The 12,878-nt window shown below is 44.8% G+C and overlaps 1 protein-coding gene across 2 annotated transcripts in view; it reads right to left on the reverse strand.

The window, feature by feature from the left end:
• Positions 1-12,878, reverse strand: part of GNAI2 (G protein subunit alpha i2) — a 127,455-nt gene that overhangs the window by 39,594 nt on the left and 74,983 nt on the right. For both annotated transcript variants that reach the window (XM_083726644.1, XM_083726645.1), the window contains exons 3-4: positions 9,607-9,748; positions 4,387-4,547 (exon numbers count right to left, since the gene is read on the reverse strand). In XM_083726644.1, the coding sequence (XP_083582770.1) occupies positions 4,387-4,547; positions 9,607-9,748 (303 nt within the window). The remainder of the gene's footprint in view (positions 1-4,386; positions 4,548-9,606; positions 9,749-12,878) is intronic.

Consider the following 12,878-nt stretch of genomic DNA (forward strand, 5'->3'; position numbering starts at 1 on the left):
CACCAGCAACTACTGGCCAAAGCTATGAACACCAGGTGTGATTGCCAACTTTACTTTATGAACATGAATGGCAGCCGTGCTTATCTATCCAAGGTCCACTGATAGCCTAGCATACTGCCTCCCACAGTGCCAACCAGACATCTCTGGAAAACCCAACAGTAGGACAAGAAGTCAACAGTACTTTCTTTGGCTGCTTCCATCCGGAACTGGCATTCAGTGGTGAACAGAGGAATCTGCCTTAGGCAGAGTCTGGCCACAGGTGCTCTTGGTCCAGTTCTGCCTACGCTGAATGGCAATGGCTCTCTAAGGACCCAGACACAGGTCCTTCCAGCCTGACTACCTAGAATCCTGAGAACTGAACTTGGTACCTTCTGCAACCTAAGCATGCAATCTACCACTGAGCTATGGTTTTCTACAAGATTGCATGGCTGCTTCCCCATTCCTTACTCTACAATGGTCCCCTTTTGTCTGATACATTGCACGAGGCACATTTGAGGGGAAACCCCACCCTCCAAACATCCTGATTTCCAAGAAGCAGTCATGCTTGCTTCTCACTTGCCTTTGCAGAGCCCCAGCTGGCTGAGTGTCAACAGCTAAGCAGCTGACCATTGTGAGGTCAAGGCAGTCAACCTCCTCCACCCCCACCCCTTTTTGACCTTACAAACTGCAACTTAAAAAAAGAATAAGAATGCTCTTGGTTTGGCTGTTGGGCTAGAATGCTTGGGCCATGTGTCCAATTTTAGTCTGTCTTTATAGGATTGAAGAGCTGGACGGGACCCCAAGGGTCATCGAGTCCAGTGTTTCCCAACTGGGGGCCCCAGAATATTCCAATGGGGCAACAGGTGAAAATCGTGTAAATGGGGGGCCAAAACATGAGGCTAGGGGGCCACTGATGAAATGGGGGGGGGCAGGTTTTTAAAAAATCCTGACTGGCTGGCTATCCACTTGGCCAATCACAAGCATGTAAGGGGGCAGCCCACCAGGGCCTAACACTCCTTTTTGCCAAATACATTTTCTTGGAGTAGTCCTGGTTTGTTTCCAGTGAGAGAAAGCAATTGCTGAGGCTCCCGTTTTGACCAGTACAGCCCGCGATCCACAACTCTCAGGTCAGGTACGTGCAGTGGTGGGATGGCAACGGGAAGTGCTGGGCGAGCCAAAGCTGCTTGTGGCAGCTGCCAGTGCTGGGCCCAGCGGCAGCCTGGGCCTGACTTTGCAAGGTGCAGGGTGCAATCCAGCGGCTAGTGGATCAGGCCTTCGGATGTTGCCATGGGGCGCTCAGAGAGCATAGGAAGCTACCTTACAATGAGTCAGATATATTTGGTCCATCTAGCTTAGTATTTACTACACTGACTGGCAATGACTCTTCGGGGTTTCAAACAGGGGTTCCCATGAAGCCCTACCAGGAGATGCTGGGGACTGAACCTGGGACCTTCTGCATGCAAGGCGGATGCTCTCCCACTGGGCTATGGCCCTCCCTCTAATATTCATTCTTGTGAGGCCAAGGTAGTTGACTGAGAGAAGCAGTGAGATTGTTAGCAAACAAGACCTTAAATGACAGGGTAGCAGCACCCCAGTCCTAGGAACAGAAACAGCAGGCTGGGAAACAAATAAGAGAGATGGCTGCTGCCTTCACACCCTGATTGTGGGTAGGCCAAAACAGAATGCTGGATTAGATAGCCCCCTTGGTCTGATCTAGCAGGGCTCTTCTTAAGGCCACATGTGCTTTACATGCTAATGGCAGCTAAAACTGAAGCACTGCACCTGGACTTGGAGGTTCCATTTAGCTATGACGACTGATGCCCATTGACAAACCTATCTTACATAAATTTGCCTGATCTTCTTATAAGAACAGTTCAGAATCTAATGGGGGGGAGGCAGCAAGTCAATAGTAATCAAAGCCATACAGGTGGAAATATCGCGCTAGCAAAAAGCATGTGCATAAATACGAAAACCAAGAGATCAAGTTCCCTGTCCATTTTTTTGCACGAGAGCAACACTCTAGCACACCACATTTTGTCAAGGAAGGCAGAGCAGAAGCTCAAGTAATTAACTTCCTTCACTGGAAAGGCCTTTAAAACAAGCATGTTGTGCCTGGGGATAAAGTGCAGTCAGGTGCAGAATGCCTGTGGTGTGGACAGGTAGTGGCAAAGGCTTGGGTCACAGAGTTACATGACGGCGTGATCCATTCAGTCTTCGTAAACTAGCTTGGGAGTGGGTGGGAAGCATGCTATTTTCTACTCCTAACCTGACTTTTAAGAAACTTGACTCAGAAGTCTCGTCTACAGATAAATACTCTGACCTTTGCCGAACTGCCTTCCCTTAAGCAGCATTACTAGACAGCAAGCAGAGACTATCTGAAGGGGCAGGTCCTCAGGGATTCTGCAAAACTCCCCTCCAAAAACACACAAGTTGACCTGCTCGACCCTGCATCAAGAAAAGAGACCTCTTGGTTTTCTTTACGACCTAGGATAAAAGCACCACATTACTCACAAGCAGAAAGCAGAGCGCCACAGCATGTGTTTGGGAAATGCAAGCTGAACTGAGAGGAAAAACCAAGACACTGTTAGAGGAACAGGTGTGTTGGTCTCAGCTGCCTCTCTCCTCTCTCTCTTTTTTATCAATTGAAATGGAAAGACAGACACTTTTCCTCACCGGCTGAGATGGCTCGTCTTAAAAAGCCAGTAAGTTTTCTCCTCGTGCTCGCACTAAGCATGACATCCAGAACAGAAGAACCCTTCAAAGTATACATGTGTGGTGGAAGCCTCCAACTCTTAGCATGGTGGTCTGCTGGCAACAATACCAGCATATTGTGGAGACAGTGGATTGCTCATTGCTAACTTAGCAAGTGAATTGTCGACACATTTAACAATGGCTGCGAGACTGGCAAAGGCGCCTCATTACAGAGTTAATGAGCTGCGTAAGCACATTTCAAAACATAATTTTCTTCCCTTAGAAAACATATATTGTTCAGAAAGCCTGGATAGCTCTCTTCATTTTAACATCCCTCGTTTCTGCGGGCCCATCTGTGTTTTGACACAATATTTATGTTTTCGTATGCCACAAAACGGCATTTGACGCCGAAATCTAAATAACTATTCCACAGGCAGATGTGGGACATTCCAAATGAGTAAAAAGGCAACAAATAATCAAAGTCTGAACTGCTCAGCAGTATTTCTGGAAAACAAAAAATAAAATAAAATAAAATAGGCCCACACAGAGCCAACGTTTCACCCACTTTCTCTGTTTCATCAACAGAATGTTCCCTTTCTCCATTAGCTGCAGGCTGAGGCCACAACCTGGAAAAGCATGCATGCCTCCAACTCTTAACACACAACCTCAACAATCCCACAGGAACTATGTGGATGAGCTTTGCCCCTGTAACAAGGCCCCCAGGTATCTCATGCATGAGCCAGCCACCCTGCTCAGCCATGCTTTCTGTCACACTAGAAAGGGAGTTTTATGCATGCACATGGACTTCTAGCAGGAGGGTTTTCCAAAGCAAAGAGGAATATGATGGCACACAAAATAAAAGCTGGAAGTACAGCTACCACCATGCTTTAAAGAGCTATACATCCTGGAGGCATAATTAACTCACTGCTCATTGTGAATAGCAGTTCAGCCAATAGAGTCATACCACGAGTTGAATATGCTTCATGTTGAGCGCGTTCGAGTTGCGCTCTGCGGCAACCTGGAAGTAACGGAGCGCGTTACTTCCGGGTTTCGCCGCTCGCGCAGACGCTCAAAATGACGTCATGCACATGCGCAGAAGTGGCCAAAAAATGACGCGCACGTGCGCAGACGTGCCATCACTAGTTACGTTTGCTTCTGGATGCAAGTGGGGCTTCAGAACGGATCCCGTTCGCATCCCGAGGTACCACTGTACAACAAATGCCACTATGGCAAGAATGTTTGCAGAACTGCCCACAGTTAAAACAGACATACAGCCATACCTTGGGTTGACTGCGCTTCGGGTTGAGCACGTTCGAGTTGCGCTCCATGGCAACCCGGAAGTAACAGAGTGTGTTACTTCCAGGTTTCGCCACTTGTGCATGCGCAGGCGCTCAAAATGACGCAGAAGCGACGAAAAGCGACGTGCGCATGCGCAGACGTGCTGTTGCTAGTTACGTTTGCTTCTAGATGCAAACGGGGCTCCAGAATGGATCCCGTTCGTATCTAGAGGTACCACTGTACGTAGGCCTGTTAATTGTCACATTTAGTTTAGCCCTGATTGAGTGGCTTTGGAGAGTCACTCAAGTCTGCAACATCTTGCCCCCTATATCACACTGGTTCCCCACACAGAGCAAAATGGCATGGCTCAAATGCTATTTAAAGTTCAGAATACGTTTACCCCAGCAAAAATAAAATATCCAAGGAGAAGTCACTCACTATGCAGCAGAGTCATTCAGCTGGTACTCTCGGGAACGATTAAAACAGGCCTGGACTCCGTTGTCTGACCACAGCCTCCTGATCACGTTGGACAAGTCCTCTGGCATGATCCCCTGCTCCTCTGCAGTGCAAGAGAGTGCAAACAACTGACGGGCATCATCCTGCAGGGGAAAACAAAACCCAGGCGGTTAGACCCTAGAGCTCTCCTTGGCTTATCTGCAGAGCATCACACTGAAGCTCACCTTCCACACTCCTCCCAAGAGGGTCATCTAGGGGAAGTGTGCTTTAGTGCTGAGCAATGGAGTAAAACATTCCCTAGGTGCAAAGCAGTTGCCCGTGCTGAATGTGTCAACATCTCTGCAAGAAGCCAGTGCTTAAAGACTTTATTGATTTAACAGCACTAAACAAAGCTGACATCAGGTAAACAATTTGATGGTCAATACAGGAACACAATTACAGCTTATCTTCGGTTGCAGAAACTCTAGGGAATACCTAGTGGTAGCATGAATTTGCTGGTAACTTGACAGCGGGTGGACCTGAGCAGGATTACTCTGGAAAGGTGAAATTTATTTGGTGCTATCCACTTTCCCTTCTCAAAGACACAAAACAGAAAAGGAAGACAAACTGGCAAGGTGCCAAATGCCTTTAATGCAATGGTCAGGGAACACTAAGAATCAAAAATTAAAAGCCAAAACAAGGAGCAATAATTTTGAAAATGTGTCGCTTGTCAAAACAGCTCATTTGATTACAAAGACGAAGTATCCATGATTAAACTATTGTGAGTCCAAGCCCAATTCAGATCTCTCTGTAGAGGTGTGGCACTGCTGAAAAACTGCTCCCTTGTGGCCTGTTTACATGCTGACATGGTGACAAATGGAAGATAGGATCACCCACAAACACTCTGTTCAAGCAGATGATTCCCACTGCAGTGCTGCCTCTCCTTACGAAAATCCAGCTGCTGGTGTAGGAGTAACAAAATGAATGACGAAATCCCATGAGGTTGGAACGTGCTTACACTGAGGATGCCCAACCGAAACAGAATGGCCTTCCGTGACTCTAACATGGCAACACTATTATATGGACTTGACTGAAGCTGCAACAGCTGCAACATTTTGGGGGCAGCTGCAACATTTTGGGGGCAGAAGCCAAACAACACATGGGCCCAAAGGATGGGGAAGGCTGTAACAGAGAGTGCTGTGTGAATTAGGTACCATATTTTTCGCTCTATAAGACGCACCAGACCACAAGACGCACCTAGTTTTTGGAGGAGGAAAACAAGAAAAAAAATATTCTGAATCTCAGAAGCCAGAAGAGCAAGAGGGATCGCTGCGCAGTGAAAGCAGCAATCCCTCTTGCTGTTCTGGCTTCTGGGATAGCTGCGCAGCCTGCATTCGCTCCATAAGACGCACACACATTTCCCCTTCCTTTTTCGGAGGGAAAAAGTGAGTCTTATAGAGCAAAAAATACGGTACTTTTGCTTAATGGAGATGTGCAAATGCAAATACTGCCTATTGCTATTGCCGTAAAAAGGTCACTTTTACATCATCTGCTTTAAGGGTCAGAAAATGCACATTGTGGAGGCACCACTCACACTGTCCCCAGTCACAAAGGTTTCTCCTTATCAAACCTAGAATGGCGCTCAGAGAACCAAAACTCTTAAATTTAGCCTTAAGAGGAAAGCTCAGTGGTATAGCATCCACCTTCCACACAGAAGGCTCCAGGTTTAATCCCCAGCATCTCCAGGCTGGGCTGGGAGAAAACCCTCTCTGAAATCCTGGAGAGCCACTGCCATTCAGTGTAGACATTACTGTGCTTTATGGACTAGTGGTCTGGTTCAGTACAAGCCAATTTCCTATGGTTTCTTCTATAAACATGACTTGCTTGGGTATAAGTCTGGAGAACAGAAGAGTGAGGTAGGATTGATAGCCATATTCAAGTACTGTACCTGAAGGGCTGTTTTCTCCTTCTCTGGTAGGACACAAACCAATGGATTCAAATTACAAGATAGAGGAGATTCCGACTAAATATTAGGAAGAATTTTATGACAGGAAGAGTTGTTCCAACAGTGGAATGGACTGCCTTGGAAGGTGGTTTTTAAGCAGAGGTTGGATGGCCAGTTGCCAGGGATTATTATTTAGTCATGATTCCTGCATGGCAGTGGGGGGTCCCTTCCAACTCTGCAATTCTATGATTCTTAAAAAGAAGAAAAGGAATATATGAGGTACTTTCCTGCTGTGTGAATATTTATTCCATTTGACTAGTGGCATGGACGTGCTCATTTTACTAATAATAAAAAACATGGTTGTTCTAGTATTTTAGAAAGTAGCTGCTACAGACATTCACCTTATTGACTACAAGAAACTTGCTACCAATAGATGAAAGGCAATCCACTCCAATTAGTTTCTGGGCAAAAGATCAACTTTATTTCTCTTACAACTCATTGTTATACCCTCTAACAAATCTGGCACCAGCCAGTTTCTGCAGCTAGTTAGCATTGACCTAGAGAAAAAGTACTTCTGCTACATTTTCTCCCGCTTTTCTCTTTGATAAACTTTTATTTTTATTATTGCATTTATATCCCACCTTTTCTCTAAGGAGCTCAAAGTGGTGTCCACGGTTCTCCCCTCCCTCATTTAATCCCCACAACAACCCTGCAGATTAGACATAGCTGAGATTCCTGCATTGCAGGGGGTTGGACTAGATGACCCATCTGGTTCCCTTCCTATTAAGGGGATGAATCTAAGAATCTATAACTGACCCCAAGGTCACTCACTCAGTGAGCTTCATGGCCAAATGGTGATTTTAACCCGGGTCTCCCAGGTCCTAATCCAACTATAACCACTATACCACACTGGCTAATCTCTTTGCCTACTCCAAGGATCCTTTCTATATGTCTAGCTTTTATACTGACACTTAAATTCTGGGTTCATCGACCTTCATAGCAGCAACACTGATAGCTCACCTCACCCACCCCACTATCACCAACAGCTCTGCACCAGTTCAAGAGATTTCCATCCTCCGCCAGAATGTTTTGCTTTTCTCAAATGTCTGGATCAGTGCCTGATTGGCAGCCATCAGTCAAGCTGGTCCCCCTGGTTGCAACATCCCAAACCTACGCCTTCAGCCTTCTTCCCATTTTTAAATTTTGTGGTGAAAGTTCCCCTCAAAGTTTAATTTTCCTTTCTTTCAAACTCAGACCTAGCCCACATTTGCAACTGAAAGTCACTCTCAACTGTTATGATTTGTCATGGATGCACATTGGGAAAGGGGATAGATAGGGCAGCGGGATGCTAGGGTCATATCAGATTTGGGCTAAAAAAAAAAAAGGCAGATGCCATCTGCAAAATATATGGCACTCTGAATGCAATACATCTTTTGGTCGAAGTATAATAACCCTGGGACAGAATGGCTCTTCCTCATTGAATAGCAGGAACCAAACAGTATGTTCCATTTTATGTAAACAGATGCCACTTCTGCTGATAGTGAACAGCCAGAAGCACTTTTGGATGGGCATAAATCTGGCTCCTCTTAGCAGGTTTGCAAAAACTCTGAAGATGTTGTAATTATTTTAAAAAACAAGCAGTGTGCAATTAAAATATTTGGCTTACTTTTCTCCCTGTACATGCAAGTCTTAATCCAAACTGCTCAGGCAGCTATTGATGAAGAGCTGAGATACAGTTTTCCACTGTGACAAGATTCCACAGGGGTTTTTTTTTTGGTGGGGTGAGAGAGAAAATATAACATTTCATGCTCAGAAGAAACATTAGAGCAGTAGAGTCTTGCAACCTTTTTGGACCTGAGAACGACTGTGGAGAGGAATTCAAGCCGATTCTCAAGGCTTATATACAGATTGCTAAAAGAGCTGCCCTTTCAGCAGCAACCTCTCACAAACGTTCAGCTGCATATATAGCACAGCCCTATTCCAAGGCCTCTCCTTTCATCTACTCCAGTCAACACACTGCGAATCCCCCCCTCCCCTCTGCTGCTCATGGCTCCACTCAGTTGCTTAGGTTACAGGTCGGTTGCAAACTGCTATAACCTTTTAAAAATTGCAACATTACATCATGTGTGCGCACACACCCCTTTCAAAGGATGTGTCATCACATCCTTCCTCCATATTGTTTATGGACAAGTTCTTATCCAGGGGGATTCTGTGGGGAATTGCTTGGGAGAGCAAAAAACAGAATTCAGACAATGAACAGCTTTCTGTTTGTGTACATTATGATTAATACTTAGGAAGTCGTCCAGAACCACAAAGAGCTACGTTGCTGCCCTTCGCTGCTTTTAGACTGACTAAGTGGTCCGTGTACAAAGATAAATGCAAAAGGGCACCCAATGTGAGTTTTGCCTGGATTGAGGTGATGACCAACAGCCTGTTGTTACAAGCTCACTTTAGCTTTCCACCATTCTGATCTGTAATCTATAGTTATTTATGAGATGTCCACACTCGCTACATTTCCCCTTCTGCTGATTAACAGCATTGTTTCTGTTGTAGCTCTGCTGACTTGAGCCATTCTGACAGCACAGACAGATGAACCCAATCAAATGCGAAAAGCAACAGAGTATTGTCGCATTTTAAAGATGAATGAGTTAATTATGGCACAAGCTTTTTTTGTGGACCAGCTTCAGCTTCATGAGATGCACAAAATGTTATCTAAAGTTTGGGGGGGGGGGGGTGAAGCGTAACCATGTGTCCATATACCTGAACTCAGGATAAGACAATTCGTGTATCTGATGAAGTAGTGTCTAATCCACAAAAGCCTTAATAAACGAGTTAGAAGGTGCCACAAGACTCTTTGTTGCTCTTGCTGCAACAGACGAACACGACTACATTTTCATTGTAACCAATATGCTTCATTCAAGACGTTAACAACTTAACAAAGTGTTGGCACACTGTCAGAGGACTTTGCATCAAAGTCACCCAAGTTCTATGTCTGGGCGTGAAAAGTCAAATTCTGCAACACAAATGAAGCAGTCAACTCGTGTATGCACAGTAAGTGTCTTCTGACTAATTCTCTGATTTGATTTAAAAAAAAGACAGAGGGGAGGGATGATGGGGACGAATGCCTCATACCTCAGGACCCCTGGGGTGCCCCCATTTGAAGGGAACAAGCACACTTTTCAATTTCAGTACTGGGTGTAGATGTCAGGAAGGATTTTGAGGTCTACTAATATGATTAGAGAGAGCCAGTCAGCAAGAAGGGAGGGAAGGAAACTCACGGCTCTGGCAGGGTCCCCAAAATCGATCTGCAGGTTCCCCATCGCTTTGATGATAGCCATTATGGACTGAATGGTGTTGCTGTAAACCACTGCTTTGTACTGTCGGCACTCCTCTTCTGAGTATCCATCCTCATGGATAATCCTGGAAAAGAAGAGAACAATCCAAAATGTCAGCATGTCAAATGCAAGAGGCCTGCAATGGATTTCAAATTTTTGCTGCATTCCTTCTCATAAAATATTTGTGCTAAAAGAAGTCCCTAGCAGTGGGTGCCCCATGCGACAATACTACAGCATAAGAGCAAGTGGCGAGAAGGAAAAATTCAGTTAAATTCAGAATATGCCGAAGGACACATTCCCCTTACGTGACAAATTCCCAACTCAACCCATTTCAGAAACTTGCTTTGTAGAAGTGTCTGGGTGGGTTCTGGGGGTTACTTCCCCCTATTTGTGGGAGAGGGCAGTGATGATAAAATAATGCAAGCAGGTTATCTGACATAGCTCACTAATAGTAGCATAGAGACAACTACGCTGTTAAGTTAGGGGTTGGGAGCCCCAGGCTCAGGAGAAGTGTCCTGAGTCTCAGAGGACATGTCTGCAGGCAACACCTCTCACTGGCCCTGCTCCAAACCTCCTCGAATGCTTTTCCTTGGCTGGAAACTGCCCCCTGAACTGTGATAATGGGTCTTGCTTGCCACACCCACGCTAACCATCCAGAGAGCTAACTGCCTCTGAAGTGTCCAGAAACTTCAGCTGGTGGAGAATGCGGAAGCCAGACAGTTAACCAGATTGTGTAATTTCCTTCTTAAAACAGCTACACTAGTTTCTGGTTCATTTCCACACAAAACGAAAATTGCTGTTTATGACCTAAATAGCTCTAAGCTTAGGAACAGGATAACTGAAGGAATGTCTGCTCAATAGTAAATACCTTACAAAAAACCCACATGTGCCAGCCAATTTCTGAGTATCGCTTCATGGGGATGGAGGGGGGGCATTTTCCGTGGCTGCTCCCAGATTGTGAAATGCACTCCCTAGACATGTCTGCCTTGCCCCTCCATTGATGGCTTTTCACAGGAGTATGTTCAGGCAGGCCTTAACCATGTGAGATAAATATTTTTCTTTCTTTCTGGCATATTGTTTCTACCACCATTTGTATTGTTTCATTAGTATTTCATCTACTCCTTTGCTGTGTTTTAACCTCACTTTATATTTATTGCTTTTTATTACTGAATTTGATTATTTTGGTATTTATTGCTGCTGTCCAGCTGCCCTGGACACAACTAACTGAAATATGGGAATACAGCTGTGAGCAGCAGCAACAACAAGAGAGCAGCTCTCTCTCAACCAGAAAACAATCAACTATGGCAATCACACAAGTCCAGGCTAGGAACCCAGGCTTCACAATAGCAGCAGATTGAGATCAAGCTTTTGCCTCCCTGGGCTATTTTCCTAATAGCAGAGCTGAAATTGACTTGTGGTCTGCTGTAGCTGCACTGCTGCTAGGAAGGCTCTGAAAGGCACACCAGCTGAGAAATAGACCATCTGCTTGTCGATTTAGCCAGAGGCAACAATTCAATTCAATCAGCGTGAAAGAGAAAGTTTCTAACTGGCCACATTGTTCAAAGCCTGAATCTACTCGGGGAAATGGGGCCAGTTGCAACTGGCCCGGCTCAGCTCTAGGATACTGCTGTGATGAGCATCATAGAAATGCTTCAAACCAGCAAAACCCAGAGCGACAGAAAAGACAACAACTCAGGTCATCTTGCTCTACGCTGAGCGCAATTCCATGACAGGAGGCCAGCTTAATAGACTTAGTCTCATTCCTCTGCCAGCCACGACCAACAGGAGCAGATCATATAAATTAAAATGTTTGTTGTAAATGTAACAGTTCAGATGACTGTTTATCTTTTTGAAATTCCAGTAACTGCTAAAGGCCAAAGACCCAATATGCTGGCATTATACATTTACAGTGAGGGGAGAGAGAGAGAGAGAGAGAGAGAGAGAGAGAGAGAGAGAGAGAGTGTTTTTAAATTAGGGGTTGTCTCTTGCTAATCTATATGGACAGCCAAAAGAATAATTATTCTTTCCGCAGCCAGAGAAAGGTTTTAGACAATGCCCAAGAACACCCAGAGAGTTGGCTGAAAGGGTAATCTTTCCCTTGGCTTAATGCTTTAGTTTCCTACTTGCTGGAACTGTTCCAACTGGGATCCAGGTTTATAGGATAAGTCAGTAGGGGGCAGAATTCAAAGCTCTCTATGTCGGCTGTCTCCCCACTGTCAACAGGGTCTTCCCAGCAGATCTTCACACCCAGATAAGTCAATGTGGGAGGAGGAATTCAGATATGTGGGTACATGCATTTTTTAAATATCTTCATCTACTTGAAATATTAAAAGGCAGCTTGCCCTTCAACTACCAGGAGATTTACATTTTCACTTTGAAAAGTTCACATATTTCTCAAAATACAGCAGGTTGAGGAGTTTGTGCCACATATCCAAAATTAGGCATAATCTAAACAGCAATTGAGTTGTAAACGGCAGCAAGTACATTTTGTTTTCTCACCTCCTGATCTTATGGAGAATAAGTGCCACAATGGAAAGCTGGTAAAGGCTGAATGGAAATGCAACGAGGATTCTGTACTGCTGCTGCTACTAAAAGTGTCCTTCCACCGTGTATATAGTTTTAATTCTATTCATGTATAATTGTTTGGTTTTTTTCTATGTTTTTAGTGGCTCTTGTTTTTATTTGCATAGGTTGCATTGACCCGTCAAGGAAAAAGGTGGGGTATAAATATTTAACAACAACAACAGCAACAACACTCTACAGTTAAAGATCACATTTGTAGCTGCTACTGATGTTTAAGAGTGGATCTTCACTCTCTCTGTTCGATAGAAAAATAAGACTGCATCAGGCAAAATATAATTCCAACATGGCAAGAAAGAAGTAAATAGTATTATGTATGCACAGCAAAAATCTGTGTCTATTCTGGTGGGTGGGTGGGTGGGTGTATAAACAGTAATGGGGAACCTGTGACCTTCCAGATGTTGTTCGACTACAACTCCCATCAGCCCACAGTCAACATGGTCACTAGTCAAGAATGATGGGAGCTGTAGCCTCATCTGGAGAGTCGCAGGTTTCTCATGCATGGTGCAAAGCTACAGTTGGCCACCAGCTAATTATGACGCTTATCATTCCTTTAAGAATGCAGGAAGCAGCCGCTGAAATACCACCACAACAAAGCGGTGAACATAACATAGAGAACTCCTACAATATTTGAA

Source organism: Podarcis gaigeae (assembly GCF_964106915.1).
Source record: "Podarcis gaigeae genome assembly, chromosome: 2".
Taxonomy (NCBI): Eukaryota; Metazoa; Chordata; class Lepidosauria; order Squamata; family Lacertidae; genus Podarcis; species Podarcis gaigeae.